We start from the raw sequence: 27,366 nt of genomic DNA, 5'->3' as shown, positions 1-27,366 counted from the left end.
TTGCCAACCTGCCCCAGGGTTGCCACTCTGCCCCCCAGAAATGCTTTATACCCCGTAAATGTCACTCTGCCCCATGATATAAACCTATATGCCACTCTGCCCCATGATATGCCTTATAAACCTATATGCCACTCTGCCTGTAGAAATGCCTTATACCCACCATATGCCACTCTGCCCCATGATATGCTTTTTAACGCCCTATATGCCACTCTGCCTCCAGAAATGCCTTATGCTCCCCTATATGCCACTCTGCCCCATGATATGCCTTTTTAACCCCTAAATGTCACTCTGCCTCCAGAAATGCCTTATACCCCTATATGCCACTCTGGTATATCATGGCATATCATGGGGCACTCTGCCTCTAGAAATGCCTTATGCCCCCCATATAACACTCCCCCCCACCCCGACTTACCAGTGCTTCTGGCTCCCTGGTGTCTAGTCGGGGCAGCTGGTGGAGGTCTGCGTGATGCGCGTAGACAACCTCTGCTGCCCGTTAGCTCTGCTGGGGCTTCTATGACTGAGGACCGGAAGGTCATGTGATGCCAGTGCTCCGTCTTAGAAGCTGGAAGTGCCGGCAGCGGCGGGTGTTGTCTGCATCCATCACACAGACGTTCGCCAGATGCCAGAGAGCAGGATCCAGGTCCCCAGGGGAATCTTCCTCTCAGCAGGTGAAGGTCTGCACGATGCGCGTAGACAGCCTCCGCTGCTGCTGGCACTTCCGGGGGGCTTCCATGATGGAGCACCGGAAGTTGATGTCATGCCTGCGCTCTGGTGGAAGTGCCGGCAGCAGCGGAGGTTACCAGAGAGTAGGATCCGGGTCCCTGCAGCACTGCGGGGGATCTGGATCTTAGTCTTATAGTCAGACCTACCCGAAGCCTACCCTGGTGGGGCTGTCCCGCTGACTTTGAGGGTGTTCCCACTGGAGAGAGTGAGCTGTCCCACTGAAACTGAGGGTGTTTCTGCTGATGCCAATGGGCGTTCCCGCTGACATCGTGGGGAACACCCCCATTTAAATGGAAAAAGGGCGGGGAGTGTGGCGTGTCAGGATCCAGCATGTGTGTATTTATGTGGGGGTATCTCTGTAGGAATGGATGTGGTTGTGCTTATTGTACTTCTTGTTTCTGTAAGACAAACTGTTATGTTATGCAGTACTCGTTTTAGAGTGGTGCAGACTATGATAGCGCTATATAAAGGAATAATTAATAATAATAGGTCTTTGTGTGTTTATGCATGTATGTGCATTATGCCTTTGTGTGTCTATAGAAGCTGCTTCCATAACATATGTAAAGATTTATTTTAATTCTGTCTTGCCTGATGGCTGGTTGGCTATTTATGGACATTCAGATGGCTGTCATGCAATTTGTTGGGGGGGGGGCTTCCTTTCCATAATTATATATATATACACACACAGTGCGAGCCATTCAGGAGGACAGGAAAGGACCACAGACAAAGTGGGGGACTTTGTCTGTGGGCCTTTCCTGTTCTTTTGAATAACTTGCTAATGCACTGTGTGTGCACATATATAATTATTCTGAAGGGGGTCCTTGGAAAAGTGTTGCCCCTGGATATAAGTAAAACTGGATACAAAAATAGATCTCCAACCTCCAAATGCACTTGGAAAGTGCTGCCCAGATATTAGTTTCTAAATTCTTGGCAAAAGACTCTTGAACAATGTCCAAAATGCAGATAATGTGTTTCAAGAACAGGAGATCATAGTCTATAACTGGAGGGTCAGATGTTTATATGTAATATAAGGATGTCTTACTTTACTGAGAGGGTGATACATAAATAGAACAGCCTCCCATTTAACATTTTAGAGGCTAATACATTAAGGAAATATGTTAGATTAGGCATAAATCTATCCTGAATATAAGACAATATCAATGACTGATTTAGGTCTGAATCTTAAATCATAAAAAGTTGGCATGGTATGCAGCTGCAGTCATATTCTATGTTACAGCAGGGTATAACTATAACCAGGAATCAGGGGTTGGCTGGGAGGTCCTTGGCCACTGTTACTGCCTTCCCAACAGTCTAAGATGGCTATAAGTGAGTAGTTGCTCCTCTGGGGAAAGCCTTTCAAAAAACTGTACCTCCAGTCGTGAGACAAGATTTTCAGGATCCAAAAGTACACACTTTATTGATATTCGGCATGCTTTATGAAGCCAAATTCACTGTGGAAGTAGATAACAGATAACGCAATGGCGGTAGATTACACAAACAATAACAACAGCATTAGATGAATCTCATCAGAACAGTGGTAAACTCATCAGAACATAGACTAAACAGTGGACTTTTCTTAAGATATACAAATGGAGACAAGAAGGAGACAATACAAAATACTGGTACTTAACTCCCGTAGGCCCATGTAAAGTTTCAGTGCCAATCAGTTTTCTTACAATGTACATGTATGTTAATGTAAAATGTTGATACTATGTTAAATGGTCAATTTTGTTTAACCCCTTAAGGACAGAGGATGTACAAAATACCGGTACATCATAAAAATGTTCCTGCATGATGTATGATGTATTCTGTAGGTCATGAACATTTTCCAATGGCGGGGATAAATCTACATAGGTGAATGGGAAATCGTCAAATAACGGCCTGATCTCCCCTCTGACAGCTGCAGCCAAAACTTTTGGCCCCAATGACAGTGCTCTAACTGGGCACCATTCCATTCCAAGGGTATTTAAATTTCTTAACAGAAGTTTGGTCATCATTGACATGAATTAGAGCATCCCATGTGACATGTGACCAAATACCAGACCGTTCCTAGGTAAGGGCGATATTGCTGAAGGTAAAATGGTGTTTTCGTCTGTAGTTTATTTTCTGGACAAGAAACACAAAGCAGCATTGCATGTGTCAAAACTGCCAAAAAACCAACCAAACAAAAAACAATTTCACCGCAAAATTTGGTAAAGATTAGTGATGAAACAATTTATACATTTGTAAAACTGTGAACAAATCAAATTTCATAGATGTATTTAAATATGACCTATTGTAAATAATTTTTAGCAAAGACAAATATACACCGATATATTTGGTTATAAAGACAAGATTAGTTATAGTTTCTTAATCCAGAGGCACAATTGGAAATTGCTTCTTTGCCTTCTTCTGGATCAATAGCAAGGATGAACTTAGTTGATTTTTTCCAACCTAAATTACTATATTATGATAACTTAACAGTTACTGTTACTTTTTGTTTTAGAAGCTGGTAAACATAACTATAACCTCCTGGAAAATATGCTGGATAATTTGGGAAATGAAGTCAACGGCACAAGAAGAAGAAATCGTAGGCATGCAAGTGATGATGATTACAATATTGAAGTTCTTCTTGGAGTAGATGATTCTGTTGTACGATTCCATGGAAAAGAATATGTACAAAAATATCTTTTGACACTTTTAAACATTGTGAGTTATCCACTTCCATTCGAGTTGGCAATGAATAGACACAACTGCAAGCATTTAATGATGGAATATAACATATTAACTTATAATTACATTTAAAAAATACTATTTGAGGCACAGGCCATGCCTCTCCTTCACCCCATTCAGTTCCTGGTGGGATAAGGGGATCTCTGCCACCTTCTGCCCTTTGTATTGTGTTCAGCTTGGGTTAAAAATGCTTAAAACAATCTTTAGAGAGGTCAAGATGTCATCCCATGCCTCTCTTCTAATTTCATTCTCTGTAAAATGGAGGTAGTAGTGTAGTAGTAGTAGTAGTAGTAGTAGCCCCACGCACCCTCTGTAACACAGGTGGGATGACGTGTCAAAATTCCAATTTTAAAAATGCACACTTCCCAAATGTGGCCTTTTAGCAACCCAACAAACCCATGCATGGGTTGCATCACTGTACTCAAGAGATGTTGCTGAACACATATTGGGGTGTTGCTTGCCAGTGACACACACCAGGAGCTGTAAATTCATACCTAAACTAGGAAAAAACACACAAACAATACTACTCCTTGACAAAAGCTGGCAGTAAAATGTGTGCATGGAAAGAGTTAAAATACCAGCATTTGAAATACCCTGGGGTGTCTAGTTTTCAAACATATACAGTTTGATCAAGGTAAATGGAAAGCGCTGGCTTCAAAGATGTCCCAAAAAGGACATAGGAGCAGTATGACCATATTTGAAAAAAAAGTTTTGAAATCACACTATGCTACTTGTACTTATTTCCCTATAACATACACAAAAGGAAAAAAAGAAAAACATTGGCTATTTCTACACTCAGGAGAAATATTAGAATCTATTTAGCAAGCTCCTTAGCTTTTGTAGATCAGTAAAATATGTTTTCAAGAAAAAGTCCTTTGTTTCTTATACTTTTTATTGTACATTATATGATAGACTCAAAATAATGGTATCTGAAGCAAGCACTTCTTGTTCTGAAAAACATGTGTGGGTACGGTAAATAAGAAAGAAAAAAATTAGAGCTAAACACAAGTCCGTAGAAATGTTAAAGCATCCATTGTTACTTGCAACATGGTTGCACAGTCCTCCAATTTAACCAAATATACTTGCAGCCTTGAAAATCTAGTTCAGACTTACTTACTTAACTTGCATATTGCCTGCAAATACCAACACATGGCTTTCAGTTCCCACTGCAAGATCATTAATAAATATATTGAATAATGGTTTCCATTGGATAATTCTCCATTAACTGTCTGAATTCTGTCTGTCTGAATTCTGTCTATTACCCCTACCTATGTGAAGTTCACAGGTTTGTAATTACCTAGCTTAGATTTTGATCCCTGTTTGAATACTTGTACCACTTCTGGTTTAGCACTGCCAGACAAAGAGACTCCCTGAAAATCAAAAGCAAGTTCTATAAGTACCCAGGGATGTATATTATCTGACACTGTAGCTTTAATTTGCATTAATTTGCAAACATGCACGTATCAGCTCTTCATTGTTATACACAGGCAAAATATTGATTACAAACTTCTGTATTCTCCAGATCTTCACTAACCAACTTACCTGTTTCAGATTTCAATGGGCCAACTATTTCCTTTCTTAGTTTTTTGTCATTAGTAGACAGTAATTAAACAATCTTGTGTCACCATGTTACAGTGCTCCCCTACTTGAATAAAAAGTTATATGATGTTAAGTATAACCTAGACTGGTGTACTTTCTAGTTGGTGTCTCCAGTTATTCCGACTGTAGTCATTTAGCAGGGTCAACATGTTTTATCCTTTGCTGAACTAGTTCTTTTAGTATTCCAGTTAATCCCCATGATTAAAATGTGACCCAGATGTGCAGCCTTTTCAAATTGTGATAAAAGCTAATGTTCTCCATCAATAAAAATATTTTGGGGTTTGCGGCATATACTTACAATTAATCTGCTGCACCTCTTCTCACCTGTGCAAATTTTACCTATAAGTACCAGTACCAGCATATACTATTTCTTTGATACTAGGCCTTAACGTAGAACTATAATAAAAACATACCTCTTACACTTTACCAAAATGTGAAGTCCTTTAATTATATGTTAACAAATGGTCCTAACTCTAGGTCACCTAGTGCCCTGAAATATTTTTAATGACTCATCACTTGCTGTTGACTTTTTCAACAATCTGTCTGCCTGGTCCACAAAATGCTGAACCCGTGCACCCAGGAGACAGCAACCTTTTCAACATCTACATTCTGTATTGTTAAATCCCCTATCACCACAACATGTCTGGCCTTCCCAGGCTTTTGGTCACTCTCTGTACTAGAGAGGCTACTTACCTGACTGCTAGGTGAATCAGCCTGCATCAAAAATGGCAGACCTGAACTGATCTCCCTAACATCTTCGCACAAACTGTCGAACATGTCGAGTTGAGTAAGCCCAGAACAAGGCTCCCTAAACCTGTTACCCCCCTACTTGCCCTCTTCCATCCTACCCAGCTTTGCGACTTAGATACATCCTCTACCCCATCTCTACCCTGACTGCACAGTGCCTGAGTAGGCTTGTTTCAATGCAGTGTCCCTTAGTGTTGGCAACTGCCCCCTTAGATCCAGTAGATTATATTCCAAGTAGGCAATTTGCTCACACTTTTCCCAGCAATACGACCCTTGGGCATATGCTCCAGGAATGCATACAAGATATGCACGGAAGCATTCCCCAACTTGCTACTGTACCACCGATGTTGTAAGACAAAACTTAGAACACACAAGATATATTTTCCCCCTCTTCCTTTCTTTCAACTCCCTGGCAATTAATACTTTACTTGCCAGTTTTCATTTAGAATTTTTAACTCCCACAATCTCACCAATAAGTGATCAGTGATTATATAAAATAACTTATAGAAGAGTATATTCTCAATTGGAAATAAAATATTTTCATGTTTTGTTTTTAACAGGTTAATGAAATCTACCACGATGAGTCACTGGGTGCGCATATTAATGTTGTTCTTGTAAGGATTATAATGCTAAATCATGCTAAGGTATGTTTACTGCTAAAAAGTGCACTAGAATGTAATACATAGCTCCATTAATGTTAATATGTATTTTATAAATTCGATGATCGTTTGTCAAGGAGGGCATTAATCAGAGAGGCACCAAAGAGACCAAAGATAACCCTGAAGGAGCTGCAAGCTCCACAGCAGAGATTGGAGTTTTTGTCCATAGGACTTCTTTAATCCATACTCTCCACAGACCTGGGCTTTACAGAAGTGTGGCCAAAAAAAGCCATTGTTAAAAGAAAAAATAAGCAAACACGTTTGTTGTTATCCAAAAGCCATGTGTTAGCCTCCCCAAACATATGGAAAAAAGGGGAAAAGGTACTCTGGTCAGATAAGACTAAAATTAAGCTTTTTGGCCCTCAAGGAAAAGGGTTTCGGCTTATGAGAGGTGTCCCCCATAAGAGGAGGGGCAAAACATTTTCACTAAGAGAAAGGTGGCTCTACAAAGTAGAGGGCTGAAAAGTTATGCACACTCAAGTTTTTGTTTTGTTGTCTTATTTCTTGTTTGTTTCACAATTAAAAATATTTTGCATCTTTAACCCCTTCAGTCCCCTATGGATATACCGTTACATCCATAAACGCATCTTAAGAAACCCTTATGGTCGTACCGGTACGTACTGACATTCTTGCAGCGGGAGGGACAACTGTTACCGTTTTAGGCTGCTGACGTCACCCGGAAGTTCATCGGAAGACAGAATATCCCTTGCAGGGTCTGTCTAGACCCTGCTGGGATATCCGATCGCTCCGATGAGGCACTCCCCTGGAGACTGGCCCAGGGGAGGCGGCCTTTCTGCTCGCCCCCTCCGCTATAGAATCGCTGCTGTTTTTTTAGGGGCTTCATGGTGAATCACATTGCTGGTAAAATGCTGTGTAGTTCAGTCCCTGGATGTTGAGCATTATAACCTTAAAGTCTCTGTCCTGTATTTTTAAATAAAATAATTGCATAGAATCTGGGCTCCACACTGTTTACGACAAAAAATACAGAAAGCAACTTCGTCCCCACGTGAGAAATCTTCATCTTTTCCGTGGCTCTTTTTCCCTCATGTATCATATTAATTCTGAAAATTGTAATGTTCACTGGGTGATCGCTATATGTCAATAGTAATGTGCAAATACAGTGCTTGTTCATTCTTATGATGCACATATGTATTCTATAAAGTGCATTGTTTAATTCAAGTATGTTTCTATTCTTAAAAAGACAAATGTGAAATACCGATTTTTTTTCCCTTAAGGTACATTTTTTTACCCTTATGGATTTTTTAAATTCAATTAATTTCTTTAATTTATAAGAGATATGGTTAGGGTTATTTAGCAGGCCATTTTAGTGTTGGGGTTATTTAGTATTGGATATTAGAGTTAAGGTTACTGAGTGTGGGTGAGCTGGGAGTTGTTAAACGAAGTTGCATTAGTGGGAAGCTTTAACGTTAATTAATTCAAATTTGTTCACAATAACATTAATAACATCAAATGTAAGTTTAGTTTACCTACTCAAGTGGGGAGTGTGACGGGACCGACCTGTACCAGGACTGGGTACTCCCGCCAAACGTTGCTTCCTCCTGACGGGACACCAACAAATAACCCCTTCAGCACCAGGCAGAAACAGCTTTGTAGATAGAAGGAGGGACGTCGCTGTACCGAAGCCGCATGGGCGCTGTGGCTATCCGAAGCTTAGCTACACAGTGTGGCTACAGCCCACCCCAAACATCAGGCAACACTCATGTTGAGGTGAAAACAGGACTCATTTATTAACCCCTTTGCGACCTTTGCCGGTTCAGGACCGTCATGACATGAAGGTCACTAAATAACCTTCGACGGTCCTGAACCGTCAAAAAGTAAAATAAGCTTAGAAAGTGATCAACGATCACTTTCTTCGCTTAAACGGCGTTACTGTAATGCCTCGATGTCGAGGCATTCAGCAAGGCCGAGATCGTCATCGGGGGCCATGTCTGGCCCCTGCCCGAGGCATCAACAGCCGCCATACATTGTATGGCGGCTGACGCCCGTTTTAAAAGCGTTTAGGAGGCGATCAACGATCACCTCCTAAACTTAAATGGTGTCGCTGGAATGCCTCGATCAGGAGGCATCCAGCGACACCAAACACTTACCTCTGGGTGGGCTGTGACCGCTCCGGAGAGCGGTCACAGCCGCAGCTGCCGGTGTTCTTCGCCATCAGCAAGATGGCGGCCGCCCTGTAAAAGAAACAAACAAGTTTTTAAAGTTCGCTAGATGGTCTAGAGAACTCTGGCTCCACTTGCAGGTTGAATACAGGTACTGCATTCAACCATGCAAGTCAATGGAGCCCAGCTTTCTAATCACAATGTGATTAGTAAAATATTCAAAAAAAAAAAAAATATGGAAAAAATTTAAAGTGCTAACATTTAAAAATAATTATGCAGTGATGTCACTAGATGAACCATCCAGTACCAGCAAAATGTGTAAAAAAAAAAAAAAGTATTAAAAAAATAAAATAAAAAAATAAAGTTTATTATTTTGAGCAAGTGCTAAAATTTCTCAAAAATCTCAACAAAGAGTTAAAATAAAAGCACTTCAAATACCCAAGGGGTGTCTAATATAAAAAAAATGGCTGATGGGGTAAATTGGAGTGGCTGAGCTCAAAGATAGGGCATAGGTACAGACTTTCCAAAATGGACAAAAAAAGCGCACTTCCCAAATGTGGCATTTTAAATCTCAAACAACACGACAAATCCATGCATGTCGGGTATCACTGCACTCAGGAGATGTTCCTGAACACACATTGGGGTGTTGTTTGACAGTGGCATATACCAGGACCTGTATATCTATAACTAAAGTACAATTTGTGTGAAAAAAAAAAAAAAAAATTACTATTACAAAGTTTGACAAAGTGTAGTTGTATAATTGGTGCATGGAAAGGGTTAAAATAACAGCATTTGGAATACCCTGGGGTGTCTAGTTTTCAAAAATATATGGTTTGAATGGGTTAAATTGAGTTAACCGGCTTCAAAGATGTTCCAAAGAGGAGATGGAGGCAGACTGACCAGATTTGTTAAAAAAGATTTGGAAATCATAAAACGCTGCTTGTACTTATTGCCCTATAACTTACAAAAAACAGCAAAAAAACATAAAAACATTGGGTATTTCTAAACTCAGGACAAGTAGTAGAATCTATTTAGCTAGTTTTTTTACTTGCTTTTTTAGGTGAGTAAAAGATTTTTCAAATAAAAGTCATAAAATGTTTTTTTTTTAAATTTTTCACCATGTTTTTTTTATTTTTTTTATAGTAAATAAGATGATAATCTTATCTGAAGAAAGCCCATCTTGTCCTGAAAAAAACAATATATAACTTATGTGGGTACACTAAATGGGTGAGGAGAAAATTACAGCTGAACACAAGCACCACAAAAGTATTAAAACAGCCTCGGTCCCACAGGGTACAAAATGAAAAATGAGCCCGGTCCTTAAGGGGTTAAAACCAAAGACAGAGCTATATATACACAAGTAAGAAAAGGGGCAAGACAAATATCACATGATCTAATTACCATGGCAGGAAGGAAGTAATTAGATCAAATCCTGCAACACAATATCCGGGGGAAGGACAGGATGACATGAGACATAAATAATTACATTAATTGGGGACGTAGACGTGGAATGATGATAGACATATAATCGGCTTGAGACAGACAATGGCCAGGACACAGGGATAACAGGAGCTCACAGGATTAACAGCTACCTGTTATGTAATTGATAATTAGGTATGCAGCAGTGACACCTAGTCATACCTACAGGGGGTCTTAAGACAAGGGCTAACTCACACAATAACAGGGGAACCACTTCACACCTATACAATTAACAATGCTAAGACAATCAGCCTTCTTCCTACCACAGGATGTCCAGCTCACATTACAGTTTTGAGACACTGAGTGCTAAAACATGGGGAACATCAGCAGAAACTGAACCCCTGTATCCACACACAGAAGTCTCTACAAGGCCTGGGCCCATAGTCGATAGGGAGGAGGCTGGCTCTCAGGCCTCTCCAGGGACCCCAGTGGTTCTGTCACAGGGAGTTCACATTTTTTCTTGGATGGGTAGGTAGGTAATTAGACTTTGTCTTGTTTTTTGGGTGGTTGCTAAAAAGCCCCACAAAGATAAAAATAAAAACATATTTTCCGTTATATGACAGAATGACATCCTTGATAATATTCACCACTTATTATATATTTTAAATCAAATTTGCTTTGTATACCCCACAAACAAACTTGTCTGGATAAGTCTGCAAAAATCCCAAGCTTGAAATAAAAATAAGTATGTTCCAATTCAGACTCCGTAATGCCCCATAAGCATTATAAACCCAATGCATGTGGGGCATTGCTTAATTTACAAAATTAATATTTTTACAACCAGTTTTGGAAGATGTTGATATGAAAATGTATACAAAGAAAAAGAAAGGGTCGATCCAGCACTTGAATGAAAGAAAACTTCCAGCTTTTATTTTACTTCAATATTGAAAAACATAGTTCACACCTGAGTGCACCTACGTGCACTGGAGACCCGAAACCTGGACTCGTTTCGAACGGCACCCCGCTCTTTATCACAGATGAAAATGGATGCATAAAACATAAAATATGCCCTGGGTTGTCAATGTTTCCAAAAAATAGAGTTAACTTGAAGTATGGAATAGCCATACTGCCTCAAATGAAACAGGGGCCCATTAAATCCATCTGTAATAATTCCAAGTTTGAAAAACAGAATTGTGCATTTTCTGATTTAGACCCAATAACATCCCAAAACACGACATATGTATGTACTGTGTGTACTATTTTGCACTTCAGTTGCTGACATCTTTTTCTCGGTTTCTCATATCTTTTTTCCCCTTTTTTCCTTTTGTCTTGCTTGTCTGCCAAATTTTTTCATCCTCTTTCTAACTTCTATTCTGCTTTCCCCCACACGCATACATATACACTTGCACATATGTACACACATATATATACACATACACATAGTACTTACCTTGTTGTCTGTAGCTCCCTAACTGTGCTGCGCACACGGAAATGACTACACTTCTCGGCACGCAGTGTCAGTGAAGGATGATGATTGCTGCACGTCACGGAACAAGATCGGACCGCCGTTTCGTGGGACAGATAAAATGTATGGACCCGTCAGTCCCTGGACCAGGTTGGGCTGTGTGGTGCCCTGTTAATCCGGCACTGCTAGCATGGAGCATCTATCCGAAGACATGCCTGACTTATGAAAAGGTACAGAAAAAATATGTTCCCATTGGATTCATGTTTGCAGTGGGCCACATGGAAAGGTAAGTAGGGTGTCTGAAATCTCCATGTGATGTGCGTTCAGGGAACATAGTTGTTGGTTGTTTTGGGATAATTTTACCCCAAAAGCATGAACTGTGCCTTCCTGGTTCAACTGTAAAAAGTGGAACCACTTTGCACTCTCATGATTTGGGCGTTTCTGTGTACCAATGAAATACCACATGTATGTGGTATCTGTGTCAAGAGGAGTGAAAGATGAATGTTTTGTGTTTTCTTTCTTGTTCCAGGTAGCCCAAAAATCCCCAAAAATAATCCAAAAATGTACCTGGCGTATGAGCAAAGCTCAAATTTGTATGTTCCCATAACATTTGCGGTTACAGCAGGTCACCTAGAAAGGTAAGAGGGGTGGATTTGATATGTTCAGAAAATATATAATGTTATGTGGTTACATTTTAATATGGGATCTCTACAGTGCCTCAAATGAAACGTAGACCCAGTAAAGTAATCTGTCAAAATATTTACCCTGCAACGTATGAAAAACATGATTTACCCATGTGTGTGGCTTATTGCTATACACGGCAGGTGTTGAATACAATTCAATGTTCTTTGGATATGGATATGAAAAATGCTTTCTTTATTTTTTTAAAGGCGCTGGTGTGGGATCAGCTGCATGGAACGTGTCAATATGCCCCTAATCGGATTCACTGCCCTGTCTAGTAGACTTGTGCTTTTGGTTTTGAACGAATTGCAAACTTACCGAATGTGGTAAATTCGGTAATTCGTATGACAACAAGGCAAAAAGCTCAGAATTTTGTCCGAAATTCAGGAGCCCGCTCACTCACACGCTCACTCACACTCTCATTCTTATTCACTCTCTCTCCAACACTCTCTAAATGTTTCCCTACCTTCTCTGACGACCACTTCCACTGCCACCATTTAGTCTTAAGATGAACGTATACCCAAATTGTGGTGCTTTCCCTGACGTCCTCACCCTCCATCCTCCAATTGGTGAGAGGATGTCAGCTTAAGCCCCACGATTATGACAGAAGTTCATGTTAGGGCAAAATGGCTGCACTTCATTGACGTCCACTGTAAGAGCCACCATATTGGTGGAAGTTCTCACCAGGTTAAGTCCGCGGAGATGCAGACTAAGATAGAAGATAAAAGATAAAGGAGAGAAGATGAAAGAGAGAAGGTAGAAAAGGTGAGATGAATAATAATTAGCAGGGAAGAATGAACAAGAGTTAGTGAATGTGAATGGCCCCAGATTTTTATCTGAACTGAATGGGAAAATAATGAAACTTGTTGCCCATAAATTTGTCTGAATTGTTTTTGGCTATTTGCACATCTCTACTGTCTATAATCGCCATAATACCAAATAAAAACAATCCAAGTATTAACAATAATAGTGGTTTTAATTCCCCAAAATACTGAATATGTTACAGATAACACTGAATGTACCCATTTTTTCTAAACCTTCTCCTATAGAGGAGATAGCTTTTACCTTTCCAGGCATATTTCTGTACTTTGCTCAAATCAAAAGCTGTTTCTGAGAAAGAAATATACTGAAATACAGCAATAGAAAAACTAATTTTTTTTTTAAAACAGATTGGCGCTAAAATAGTTCAATAACAATCATTTGTTAAAATGTCGCTAGTAAATGTCGCTTTTGTTCAGCACTTTTTTTTTTCTAGCCGCTGTTGGGGGCTGAACTCCCAAGGTATCACAACAGGACAAATACCAACATATTTTTTCTCTCATTTGCACTAGGTATGAATAGTTTTTCTATATTTTTTTATATATAATAATTTATATAATAATAATTGTTTATATATATAATTATAATTTCAAAAGAAATCCATACTGTTGTGAACAAAATAATATATACGTTGTGGGGGTTAACTAAACATGTTAGTTGGATGTCAGTTGAATAAAGAAATTGCTAAAAATGCTTTGGTCCTTAGGTGAAAAAAAAAAAAGGAAAATAGCTTTGGTCCCTAAGGATTAATGGTTTGATGATTCTTGCCACTGATTGTATGCTTGATTAAAATCAGACTCTATTCCTCCTGCTCGGCAATTAGCTGGGGGACGGGGAAAGGTGCAAATGCAAATGGCAATTTTGCAGAATCCATCATGTTCCACAGCATTGTACAATGGATAAACAAGACATAACATAACGATTTGACTTACAAAAAGCACAACAAGCACAACCTCATGCATTACTCTGTTTGGTGATGTCACAATTTTTTATTGCCAAACCAAATTGAGTAGAACCACACTTTATGGCACTTCGCTAATGCAGCGCTTTTCAATTATATTCATTTGATTATTTTGAGTGTTTGCTCTGCTTTTAAGGTGTTTTTTTGGAAATCGCAATAAGCTAAGGACAAAGTATTTTAAGGTAAGCAATACAGTGGATATGCTAGTTTCTAATAAATTCTAGTGCAAAAATGTTGTTAGGCTTTTATACACACTGGCAAGTATATAGCATACAGTATAGTAGATTGAAAAAAAATACTTCAGTCCATACCAACTTCTAAAATTCCAAATTTGATCCAAAAGAAAGCAAAAAACCCCGTCTTGAGGCAATTACAATTGTCACAACGGAAAAAAATTCCTTCTTGATTCCATAGTGGCAATCAGATTACTCGCTGGATCAACTTGCTAATACTACTCTCTTTTAACAGTTGTAGCCCTTTATGTTATGCTTTATGAGATAAATGTGTGGCTAAGAGTGTGGTGTAAAAAAGAGGGATTTGGGTTTTTGGAGCACTGGGCAGACTTTGCAGTTAGCTACAGACTCTATAGCAGTAGGGGAGAAGGATGGCTAAACTAGATTATGGGGGGAGGATAAAGATAGAAATAAGGGCTAGCTAGAGTAGACTGCGAAGGGGGTCTAGCTATGGGAAAAGGAGGTGAGATCAGTGGTGGGGTTAGCATAAACAATATGGATCTACATTGTACAAAACCTGCTGTCTTTAAATATTTGTCAACTGATGAACCAAAAATGGGTAGTAACCTTAAATGTCTTTTAGCACATGCTAGAAGCTTGGCAAACTTGTAGGTGTATGCTACAAGCCACCAAACGTAAGTAATGAAGGGGAGGATAATCTGTTATTTCAAATTGAAAAAGGCTGCAAATAGAAATGAAGTTTTAATCATGGGAGAGTTTAAGTAACCAGATATGGATTTGAATAGTGGAATTAGTTCCACTAAGGGCAGCAAGTTTCTGAACCTGCTTAATGACCAATTTATGTCACAATTAGTCACAAACAGAATGGATGCCTGTCTGGATCTGGTAATAACTAACAATGATGAACATCAAAGTAAGAGAACACTTGGGGAATAGTGACCATAACATGGTTTCATTTGAGATTAACTCCAAAAAGCAAATGGGTAACTACTCTACCAAAACAGAAGGGCAAACTTTGATGGGCTAAGGTCAACTATGGAATGTATAGACTGGGATGGATTGTTCTCTGGACTAAACACAGAGGACAAATGGAATACCTTTAAGCATACATTGCAAAATTACACATCTCAATATATACCTATGGGAAACAAATACAAAAGAAGCAAATCAAAAACGATCTGGATTACCAGGATAGTAAAACAGGAAATGAGAAATAAACAAACGGCATTTAAGCATTATAAAAGCGATGGATCAGTAGTATCATTTATGGCATACAAAGATGCCAACAAAGCTGGCAAAAAGGCTATTTAAATGGCTAAATTGGAAAATGAGAAACTAATTGCCAAGGAGAGTAAAACTAATCCCTAGAATGTAAATGGAACAAAAGTTAAAGGTAGAGAATATTGGTTCTTTATTATCTGAAACCAGAAACTTGGTTAGAGAGGACAGAGAGAAAGCCAACATCCTACATACTTTTTTTCTTCTGTTTATACCAAAGAAGAACTAATGACGGAGCCCCTGCTGGCTAATTTTAAGGAACCATTACAGCAAACATGGGATTGGCTGACGCAAGAAAAAGTGCTCAAGCAATTAAATACTGTTAAGGTAGACAAGCCCCCTGGACTGGATCTTTTTTTTTTTTTTCAATTCACCGTTTATTGTAAAGAGAGGATACAACATAGCACAAAATCACAATAACAGCATTATACAGTCAGAGTATACATGAAACAGGATAAACGACAAGGCACAGAACAGTCCATGCCCGATCGTGCATAAGAGTGCAATACTTCCGACAGATACATAACGCGTCGTAAGGAACCATCAGTCATAAGTGCTACAAAGACGGTCGCAATCGGTAAACAGTGAGTAAGAGCGGGTTGTCACTAAGAACAATAATATTAACAAGAATAACAGAAGTACCTGGAGGATACATACAAATGGAGGGTAGGAATGAGCCCGGCCACAAAAACCAGGCAGCTCCAAGATCCAGGTCTAACAGGAGCCGATACATAACGCGTGGTGACGCGTATAACTCAAATATGAAGAACATAGAAAGGAAAACAAAACAAAAGAAGAGAGTCCGAGCTGGCAATGGAAACCCCACCCTTGCGAGAAAGGCCGACGAAAGCTCAAGGCCCCACGGAATCAGGTCTGTCAGTTAGGGAGGAGACATATGTACGCCAGGGATACCATATGAGCCCAACCGAGTATTCTTGGCCCCTAGCAGCCCCCGTGAGGGACTCCATTTGATATATGAATTCAACCCGGCGAAACCAAGCAGACATAGAGGGAGGGCTGGCAGACTTCCAGAATCCGGGAAGGGCAGTGAGAGCCGCATTAATTAAGTGAAATGTGAGGGAACCCCTGTAAGATTTGTACGGGGCAGTGGTATGGTGCAACAGCACCGAAGCCGGGCTGGCTACAAAGGACGGGTCCGACACAGCGCGGATGACCGAGGATACCTTATCCCAGAAAGGCTGTATCACCGAGCATGACCACCAGATGTGGTAGAGGGAGCCTGGGGAGTTGTGACACCGCCAGCACGTGGGGGGAATTTGGGGGAGAAACCTATGAAGGTCAACGGGAACTTTATACCATCGGGTCGCAAGTTTAAAGAGAGTTTCCTGCACTCTGCTAGAGACGGTTCCCTTGTGGACAATCAGGAGCATCCGCTCCCACTCCTCAAGGGAAAGGGAGATCCCGAGATCCCCCTCCCAAAGACTGAAATAATAGGGCTTAATGTGGATCGCCGGCGCAAGCTGGATGGCATAGAGGGTAGAAAGAAGGTGCAGAGGTACCTTGTCTGCCAGACACAATTGCTCAAACGGAGTAAGGGCACGCGATCCACCAGCAAGCGCGCCGGAGGACGTCAGGAAGTGCTTGATCTGGTGGTACAGGAAGACAACCTGAAAGGGGTTGGACGCAATACCCGTCAAGTCCTCCAACGGCCGAAAGGCGGAGCCCTGAGTCAAATGGCACACTCTAAGAACGGAGACAGATGGGGGTGGAGGGACAACACTCTGCCAGCCTCCCCGCCAGGCAGAAAGTCCGGATGCCCCGAAACGGGGAACAGAGGAGAGGGAGCCGACGAGATGCCACCAAGCTGCACAGCACTCTTAAATACTTTCAAGGTGGGTGTAATTAATGGATGAGGCACCAGAGAGACAGAGCGTTGTGGGTCTGCGATCCAGGGGAGAACCGCAAGGGGACACGAAAGAGCCGCAGCCTCAATCTGAAGCCAGGGCCGACTGGAGCCGACAGTCCACTCGACCACCCGACGGAGATGGGCAGCCCTCCAATATAGTTCCAGGTCGGGAAGACCCAACCCCCCAGCCGTCTTGGGCCGCGTCAGGTAAGAGAAGGAAAGCCGTGCAGGCTTACCCCTCCAGATATAGCGGATGAAGGCACTGTGGCAGTTGCGAAAATAAGAGCGGGGAAGGAAGATGGGTAACGTTTGAAAAAGATAGAGGAAACGCGGGAGAACATTCATTTTCAGGACACTCACCCTGCCAAACCATGACACATGGGGGAATGCCCATTTAGTCAGGTCGGCATGGAGAGTCGCCAAAAGAGGGTCAAAATTCAGGGCCTTAATTTTACGCAAATCCGAAGGAATAAGGACGCCAAGATATTTTATGAAGTCCTCCTTCCAACGAAAGGGCATTGTAGAGCGAATATGATGGGAAACATCTGGCGGAAGGTGGAACCCCATTATCTCGGACTTGGATAGGTTGATCTTGTAATTGGAAAGGCGATGGAACTGCTCAAGCAAGGACAACAGCGCAGGGAGTGAACGGTTCGGATCAGAGAGTGTCACGAGGACGTCATCCGCAAACAACGAGATCACATGGGAGTGACCCGCAATGTCAATGCCCATAATCTCCGGGTGGGAGCGCACCGCCTCAGCAAAAGGTTCAACTGCCAGGAGGAACAGGAGAGGAGAAAGCGGACAACCCTGGCGCGTACCATTGGACAGGGTAAATCCCCTGGACTGAATACCATTGACAGTAATGCGGGCCATGGGGGACGTGTACAGGGCTCTGATGCAGGTTAGGAAATGCATACCTAAACCGATCCCCTCCAGGACCCGAAAAAGGAAGGACCAAGAAACTCGGTCAAATGCCTTCTCGGCATCCATGGAGGCGAGGACCATAGGGGTTCGGAAGTGCTGGGCATGCGCAACAATATCTATAACCTTGATGGTATTGTCCCGCGCCTCTCTCCCCGGAACAAAACCCACCTGATCTGGATGAATCAGCCCCGGCAATAGCGGGCGAAGGCGATTAGCCAATACTTTAGCAAAAAATTTGGCGTCGACATTTATTAACGAAATCGGCCTATAGCTACTGCAGAGGTCTAGATTTTTGTCAGGCTTGGGGATGACTACAATACTGGCATCGAGGGCTCGAGGAGCAAAGGATAGTCCCCTAGCTATAGCATTAAAATAAGAGACCAAACGGGGTCCCAGGAGGGGAAGGAATTTCTTATAATAAGCTGCCGAGAAACCATCAGGACCAGGACTTTTGCCGGAGGGTGAACCTTTAATCGCCGATTCGATCTCGGAGAGCGTAAACGGGGTCTCAAGGGTTCTACTTTCCTCCGAGGTGAGAACTCTCCGAAGGTGCGCGTCTAAGAAATCAGCAGTAGCTCGAGAGACTTCTGACGAGGAGTCTGAGCTAGAGGGGAGGTTGTAGAGAGAGGAATAATATTGCCGAAAACATTCAGCAATCTTATGGGAGTGGAAGTGTAACCGATTGTGCCCATCACGGATCCTGTGCAAGTAGCCCTGGGCCCTCTTAGCCCTCAAGGCCTTAGCCAACAATTTTCCGGGCTTGTCCCCGAATTCATAAAATTTATGGCGCGTCAGCAGGAAGTTGCGCTTAATACGGGAGTCTAGGAGAGATGCCAATCGCGCTCGGAGGGTGGTAAGTTGAAGTTGCAGGGACTAGTGAAGTGTCAGTTTATGCCTAACTTCCAGCCGTGATATCTGCGTGGTGAGGGACGAGATGGATTCTAACCGCAAGCGTTTCGCAGCGGCCCCCATTCCGATCAGGTGACCTCTCACCACAGCCTTATGGGCTTCCCAGACGACCGCCTCCGAAACATCTGGGGTGGAATTCTCCGCAAAATATGCAGAGATATGGGCAGACAGGGAGGAGACGTTATGAGGGTCATCCAGTAGGGACTCATTAAGTCTCCAACTCCACTGAGGCGCGGGGAGCGCGGACATAGAAAGTGACATAGACACAGGCGCGTGGTCGCTGAAAGTGGAAGGGCCTATCTCAACAGAGTGCAGGGAAGGAAGATGAAAATGGGATATAAAAAAGGTGTCAATCCTGGAGTACACAACATGCGGCGATGAAAAATGAGTATAGTCCCTGTCATCCCGATGTAAGACCCACCATGCATCAATGAGTTGATTCAGTTTAAGATGTTTGAGGACTTTACGGATCATTGAGTATGGAATACGGGACCTGCCCGAAGACGTGTCACCTATAGGATCAAAGACCATGTTGAAGTCCCCACCTAGAACAGTGATTCCCTCCTGGAAGTCTGCTAGCTTAGTAAGGATAGAAATGAGAAATTTACCCTGCATCTGACTGGGTGCGTAGATATTCGCCAGGGTAATTTTTTGCGCCCCCACATAACCCTTCACAAAAATACATCTCCCTTCTTCATCGCTCCAATCCTCTAGAGGTTGGAACCGGGCCAGCTTGTGGATAAAAAGGGCTACCCCCTTCGTCTTAGAGGAGGACGAACTTGAAAAGTAGGAATGAGCAAAGCACTGCCCCAGCAGCCGTCGTTCGGCACCCCTCCTAAAGTGAGTCTCCTGAATGAAAGCGATATGAGTTTTAGAGGACCTGAGAAAGGAGCACAATTTGGAGCGTTGTTCTGGTTTATTTAGGCCCCTCATATTAAGGATAATGAAGCGTAAATGAGCAGAAGACATAATAACAACTAACGGTTAGACGAGTACAGGAGAAACTCCGTCTGCCCAGACAATCCAAAACAAAGAAAACAAAAGAAAAAAAAAAAACCCCAAAAACTAACAGAATAGAGAAATGTGTAGCGTGTGTGCGTAGGTCTCAGACAGGTCTACAACCCGCCTAAATCAGCGACACAGAGTGTCAAGTACAATTGAGCAGTAGGACTGCACAGAGTCCCTAGGTCACTGTCCGCAGAGGACAGGGGAGCTCAGGGGGGGAGTGCTCGAAGAGAGGTACGATAGGGAAAGGGGAAGGAGGGGAAAAGAACAGGGAGAAGGAGGTAGAAAAGGAGGAAACCAGCTACTGCGCCGTCCAACCGAAAAGGAGCAATATACCCCTTGGGACTGGATATGACACAATGAGGCAATCGGGTCTCAGAGGGTGGTGTAGTGCAGATCACAGGCCCAAAACCCGATAGCATGGCCCCATGTCATAGAAGCACATATCGGTAGCCAAGACAGTGCACATACCAATAAAGTGGAGCAAAGATCACCCCAGGTGTGTAGTGTGTGTGAGTGTGGCATAATGGGCGCAAAGAGGGATGAACCCTCACTAACAAGGCAAATGATTATATATGCGCAACGTGTATGAAATGAAACATAAGGAAAACGAAAGCGCCGAAAACCGTACGATCAAAACAATATAACGCGAACTAAAAAAAAAAACGGAACGGAATACCCGGTCGGAAGCGTGGAAGTCTCGGAGCACGAGTCCAGCAATCAACAGGCACACGGTAAGTCCAGGCAACGTCCGAGTTACCGCAGTCTAGCAGGAGAGCGTCCGATCGCAGGCCTTCTGCACCGTTGAACACCGCTGGAAGGCAACGTCAAGAGCCACCAGGAGTATCAACCGGTAGCCGCAGCGTCCGACGGAGCACGGCGATGTCTCTTCCGTCTGTTGGCGCGAGGGATCCAAGAGTCTGCCGGATTGGAGAGTGGTTGCAGCGTCGGAGAAGCGACATCCCAGTCTGGGACTTCAATAGGTGGCAAATCCAGCTCCTCCAGGAAAGATGGTAAGTCGGAGGGTTGTTTCAAGGTGGATGCCACACCATTACGTCGTGCTACAAGCATGAATGGGAAACCCCACTGATAGGGGATCCCTGCCTCCCGGAGAGCTGAAGTCACTGGACGGAGTATCCTCCGCTTCTGGAGAGTAATTGGGGATAGGTCCTGAAATATAGAGACCTTATCTCCTTCATGCTCCACACTGCCGGCCGCGCGGCAGGCCTTAAGGATCGCCTCCTTGGTCCCATATTCATGTAGGCAACAGACCACGTCTCTCGGCGGCGCGGACGGAGGGCCCCGCGGTCGCAGAACACGGTGGGCTCGATCGAAGATGATGGGTGAGTCGTCTGGCAGCTGGAGTAGTGAGTTGAAAAGGGCTTGCAAAGACGAACGGAGCTTCTCCGGTGGGATCGTTTCGGATAACCCCCGCACCCGGAGGTTGTTACGTCGGCCTCGATTGTCGAGATCCTCCACTTGCCGCTTCAGGTGGTTGATTGAGTCTGTGTGTGTGAATGGTAGTGGATAGGTGATCGATCCGCTCACATGCAGCCGAGTGGCCCTCCTCCAATGTCACCACTCGGTCCCCAATCTGCTTCAGGTCATGTTTGATGACCACGAGGTCGGCCCGAACGCCGTGAAGAGCATGTTCCAGCGAGGAATCAATGACAGCCACCAGGTCCGCTTTGGTCGGCAGAGATTTGAGGACGTCTCGCCACGCTGAATCAGCGGATGGCAGAGAGGGTAAGTCCAAGTCTTGGTCAGGTGGGCCGCCCTCAGAGAGATTGCTGGCCTGGCTGGCCGGGGAAGGCGCCATCTTGGCCTCTGAATCCCGGGAATCATGATCCGGCATTTCATGAAAATAAGACCGCACAGACGGGTTTGACGACCTGTCCCGGGTTCCCGGAGCTCTGGGGGTGCCCCCAGTACGAGTAGTTTTCCCCATGAGCGGGGTAGAGCGAAACGAAGGATAATAAAGGTTGAACGGCTGGCAGAGCTATCGGCTTAAGCAGCCATCTTCTTCGAGCGCTGACTCCGCCCCCGGACTGGATCTTAAGGATACTTAAGGAGCTAAGCCTAATTCTGGCCCAACCATTATTACTGATCTTTAGGGATTCTATCAGTTCAGGCATAGTTCCATTAGATTGGCGCAAGGCAGATGTTGTACCCATATTTAAAAAGGGATCAAAATCAACCGGGAAATTACAGGCCAGTAAGCTTAACATCGGTAGTGGTGAAATTATTTGAAGGGTTGCTAAAGGTATACATTCAAGAACATATCTTGATCCAGAATCCAATTAGTAGAAGTCAACATGGATTTGTGAAAGATAGGTTTTGTCAAACCAACCTACTAGCATTCTAGTAAAAATATAGATCTGGGTGTGGCTGTAGATGTGATTTGTCTGGACTTTGCTAAGGCATTTGATAAGGTTATTATTATTATTATTATTATTATTATTATACTTTATTTATAAAGCACCGCTGTACAAGGTAAAAAATATTTACAGATAGCGACAAGTACAAATGATAAGCAATTGACATACACATACAAGAGGAATGGAGGGCCCTGTTCCCGCAGGAACTTACATTCGAGGTGGATAAGGGGTGAGAAACAGGAGGTGAGGACTGCGTGGTAGCGAATGATGTTAATGTAGGGGGAGTTTATGTCAGTGGTAGGCTTCCCTGAAGAGAAAAGTTTTTAGGGAGCGTTTGAAGGAGGGTAGAGTTGGTGAGAGTCGGACAGCACGGGGAAGGGAGTTCCAGAGGGTTGGTGCTGCGCGAGAGAAGTCCTGTAGGCGTGCATGAGAGGAGGTGATGAGTGAAGATGCAAGGAACAGGTCATTGTTGGATCTTAGAGGGCAGGCTGGAGTATATTTGTTGATGAGGGAGCATAGGTAGGGGGGAGCGGTGTTAGTGAGAGCTTTGTAGGATAGAGTGAGTATTTTGAATTTAATTCTGCTATAGATGGGGAGCCAGTGGAGGGACTCCCAGAGAGGTGCGGCAGATGCAGACCGTCGGGTGAGATAGATTAGCCTGGCAGATGCATTGAACCCAGATTGAAGAGGGGATAGTCGGGAGAGAGGGAGGCCAGTAAGAAGGTTGTTGCAATAGTCTAGACAGGAGATTACAAGGGAGTGGATTAGTTGTTTTGTGGTGCTGACAGCCAGGAAAGGACAAATTTTGGAAATGTTACGCAGTTGGAAGTGAATTGATGTGAGGGATGAAAGATAGGTAAAAGTCTAGGGTCACTCCGAGGCAGCGGACATGTGGTGATGGAGAGATAGTGGCACTGTCAACAGTGATAGAAAGGTCAGTGAGGGGAATAGAGTAGGAGTTCGGTTTTAGACATATTTATTTTGAGGTGGTGAGAGACCATCCAGGAAGACATACCAGATAGGCAACTGCTGATCTGAGAGAGGACAGATGCAGAGAGATTGGGGGTGGAGAGATAGATTTGTGTGTTGTCAGCATAGAGGTGGTATTTAGGTTCCACATAAAAGGTTACTCTACAAATTAACAGAAATAGGCTTGGGGCAAATGTCTGTATTTGGATCGGAAATTGGCTAAAAGATGGAATGCAGACAGTTGGATGTTTCTGAGACTGTATACAGGTATTAAGTGGAGTGCCTCAGGGGTCTGTCGTGGGTCCTGTTCTTTTTAATTTATTTAATAATTATCTCACAAGCTGCATTGAGAGCCATGTCACAGTTTTTGCTGACACACAATTAGGCAGGGTTATTCAGACTAATCTTGATATTGCTTCTTTGCAGGAGGATTTAGACAGAGTTGGGGACTGGGAATGCAAGAGGCAGATTAGGTTTAACATAGATAAATGCAAAGTTATGCATTATGGTAAATATAATAAAAATGCAACCTGTACTATGAATGGAATATTCTTGTTGAAAACTACCACTGGGAAGCATTTAGGAATAATGGAAGACAACAGACTTGACAACAGTGCACAATGTCAGCAAGCAGCTCCAAGGGCCAGTACGGTCTTGGCATGCATAAAACGAGGTATTGATTCACAGGAGGAGAATGGTCAATGGTAAGACCTCGCCTTGAATATGCGGTACAATTCTGGGCACCAGCCTTGACTAAGGGGATTGGAAGATACTAGTTATGAAGAGAGACAAAAAAGTTATATACACTGGAAAAACAGCATCTAAGAGGGGATATGATAACATTATATAAATATATGCAGGACCAATATAAAGAGCTATAATAAATTATAGACCAATTTCCCTGATCAACGTGGATGTGAAATTATACTCATCCATATTGGCAGAGAGAATGATACTGGCACTCAACATAATAATCCACCCGGACCAGATTGGATTTGTTCCGAAATAGATTCTGGTAACAACATAAGACGCCTTTTAGACATATTAGATTATGCAAGAAACAACAACCTTCCTCTTCTGACTCTGTCACTTGATGCAGAAAAGGCGTTTGACAGAGTTGGATGATCGCATTTGGAATAACGGGCTGGTCACATGATGCGATAATGGCACTATATACTGCTAGGGTGGTAGGAACGAATATATGCTCAGAGTGGTTTAACCTTCAAAATGGAACCAGGCAGGGTTGTCTTCTCTCCCCTATTCTCTCCCCTATTCTGTACATCTTATCTTTAGAACCATTCACGATCAATATCAGACAAAATAGAGATATTAAGGATATAAATATAGGATATAAAGGATTGGGAGATAAAGGTTGCATTATATGCAAATGATGACAGACCCGCAGATTTCCATTTTGTCCGTTATACAAGAAGTCAATAGATACAGTTATGTTTCTAATTATAAACTGAATCTAAATAAGACAGTAGCTCATTTTATAAATATGGATAAAGGGTGTGTGCATACAATCCAAAGGAATTTTCAGTTAATAGAAGCCAGAGGAGAGTACTTATACCTGGGCATTAAAATCAATTAATAAATTAATAAAAATCGATTAATAAAACTATGGAGATTAACTTTTTATATTTATCAAAAGAAAAAAATAAACTCCTTAAGAAATGGAAACATCTTGAATTCACATGGTGGGGTTGTATTAACATTCTCAGATCATATGTTATGCCTAGGTGGATATATCTCTTATGCATGGTACCATTGCCAATCTCCCCAGCTGGCTTGAAATGCTTCAAACCAGCTTTTAAAACTTTTTATGGAAAGGCAGAAGGAGGATCAGCAAATATATCTTAAGCTCTAAAACTTCTAAAGGAGGGACAGGCTTCCAATTGATAAGAAAATATTATGAGGCTAATTTACTGTTCCATATTGCCAAGACCCATTCAGAGGTATAAGAAGATGAAGCATGGTATAAAATTGAGTCTGAGGCATGTGGGGTGAATTCAATTAATTCTTCTGAGATAGTTAAGACAGAGAGAAAAATATGACCCTAGGGAATATTTTTTTTTTCTTAAATAATGATTTATTGTTTTTTTTCAGAAGGAATCAGAGAGAATCAGGGCGAAAGTAAGGGGATTGGGGGAGGGAGGAACAGAATGGTGGAGAGAGTAGAACAAAAGCATGAATCCCCGTCGCAGCAGGGTACATTGAATCAGATAATATTTAGTACAGAATAAAGTTCAATGGATAAAATGAGCAAGACAGAACATTACAATAGCTTTGGTAGACATCACATTTCCCAGGTCTAGCGACTCCGCGGGATATACAGCATTAGAAAGCCCATGGGGCAAGAAGAAAGAGCTTGACCTCATAGAAAGTGGAACCCAGCATGCCCATGCGTGTCAAACATAGGCCCACCACATCGCAAGGATGAGTAAGTATTATCACCAGAGCAAGGACCACATATAACTCTGGTAGTCTGCCCTTATGTAGTGCGGGGGGCATCGTACAACCACCGTTATCAATGCACAGTACAGCTAAGTATTCCTGGGCTTAGTGTTCGAGATTGATCGTGTAGTGTGGTGCAAAAGGAATGTTTCAGGTAAGAATGGAATTGGGCAATCTGTGCAGGATCGCATGGATTTGTTCCCGCAATGGAGCTATCTTCGAGCACTCCCACCACAAATGCAAAAAGGTTCCCACTGCGGCCTTGCATCTCCAGCATGTATCGGGCAGGTCTGGAAAAATGTTATGAAGAGCCTCCGGAGTCTGTTACCAACACGAAAGAAGTTTATATGAAATTTCCTGAATTTTTGTGCTACGGGAGTATTTATGCGTGAGGATTAAGATCTTTTCCCAGTCACTTTGATCACTTTGTAAGGCTTGCTCCCAGTAGCTTTGGAAATGTAATGGAATGATATTTTGTGTTTGCAACAAAAGTTGATACAAAAGCGAAATCCCATGGGCCAGTACTGAGGCTCTAGTACAAAGGAGTTCAAAGCTCAAGTGAGCCCTAGTCATAACATACTTCCTTGGAACTTTAGAAAAAAAACTTGCCAATTGATGGTAATGAAATTTAGCAAGGTACTTTATCCTCTAGAATCGTGTCTAGGGGCTTCAACCCAGCGTCAACTAAAAACTCTGAAATCGGGGCTTTGTCTGTCTGCATTGTCATCAAAAAAGACCCTGTACTCTGGCCTTGTGGGAAATCTGGATAGGAGTCAAAGTATGTGTCAAATGTAAAGAGTGGAGGTTGTGGAGTGTGGCTGCAACAAATGGGTGTTTGTGGGCAATAGCTCGTGAATGATGCCTTGATAACCACAGGAGGTGGTGTAAGGGTACCTGCACCATACTTGTTTCAATATCCACCTAAAGTTTATGGGCAGGTCGGTGGGACCACTCCAAGACCCTCAGGAGATGACACGCCTGATAGGGAGACCTGCGCCACCACATAGTCTAGGCCTACACAGAATCGTGAACTTTATTCTGGGTCGCTTCCTCGCCCACAGAAACTTCAAAAACAGAGATCGCACGGAATTAAAGAAAGCTAAAGGGATCGTGATCGGGAGCGACTGAAACAAAAACATCTTAAGCGCATTGATGCATCCAAACCAGGAAAGGTACTGAGGGGCCCACTTATTTAAATCCTTATGAATCGTCATCAGAATAGGTAGTAAGTTACAGGGTAGAAGGATCCCTTGTGAGACACCTAAGTATCGCAAACACCTAAACACCTAAGTATCGCAATTTCTCCCTACACCATCTAAAGGGGAAACTGGATTGCAGGGCAGATGCAGTGCGGTCCGTGAGATTTATATTAAGGATTTCCGATTTAGCAAAATTCTTTTTTAAATTCGCCAATTCCCCATAGACCTTAAACTCCTGAAGAATGACCGGTAACGACAGCTGAAGATTCGTGACTGTG

The 27,366-nt window shown here is 42.6% G+C and overlaps 1 protein-coding gene across 1 annotated transcript in view; it reads left to right on the top strand.

Moving 5' to 3' along the window:
• Positions 1–27,366, top strand: part of LOC149282556 (A disintegrin and metalloproteinase with thrombospondin motifs 2-like) — a 241,358-nt gene that overhangs the window by 79,915 nt on the left and 134,077 nt on the right. Inside the window, exons 4-5 of the mRNA XM_089498057.1 lie at positions 3,212–3,411; positions 6,342–6,425. Of these exons, the coding sequence (XP_089354183.1) occupies positions 3,212–3,411; positions 6,342–6,425 (284 nt within the window). The remainder of the gene's footprint in view (positions 1–3,211; positions 3,412–6,341; positions 6,426–27,366) is intronic.

The sequence above is a fragment of the Sceloporus occidentalis genome, unplaced genomic scaffold, assembly GCF_023333645.1.
Source record: "Sceloporus occidentalis isolate IW3139 unplaced genomic scaffold, rSceOcc1.0.p SCAF_112, whole genome shotgun sequence".
Lineage (NCBI taxonomy): Eukaryota > Metazoa > Chordata > Lepidosauria > Squamata > Phrynosomatidae > Sceloporus > Sceloporus occidentalis.
This window is presented reverse-complemented; position numbering and strand designations above follow the sequence as displayed.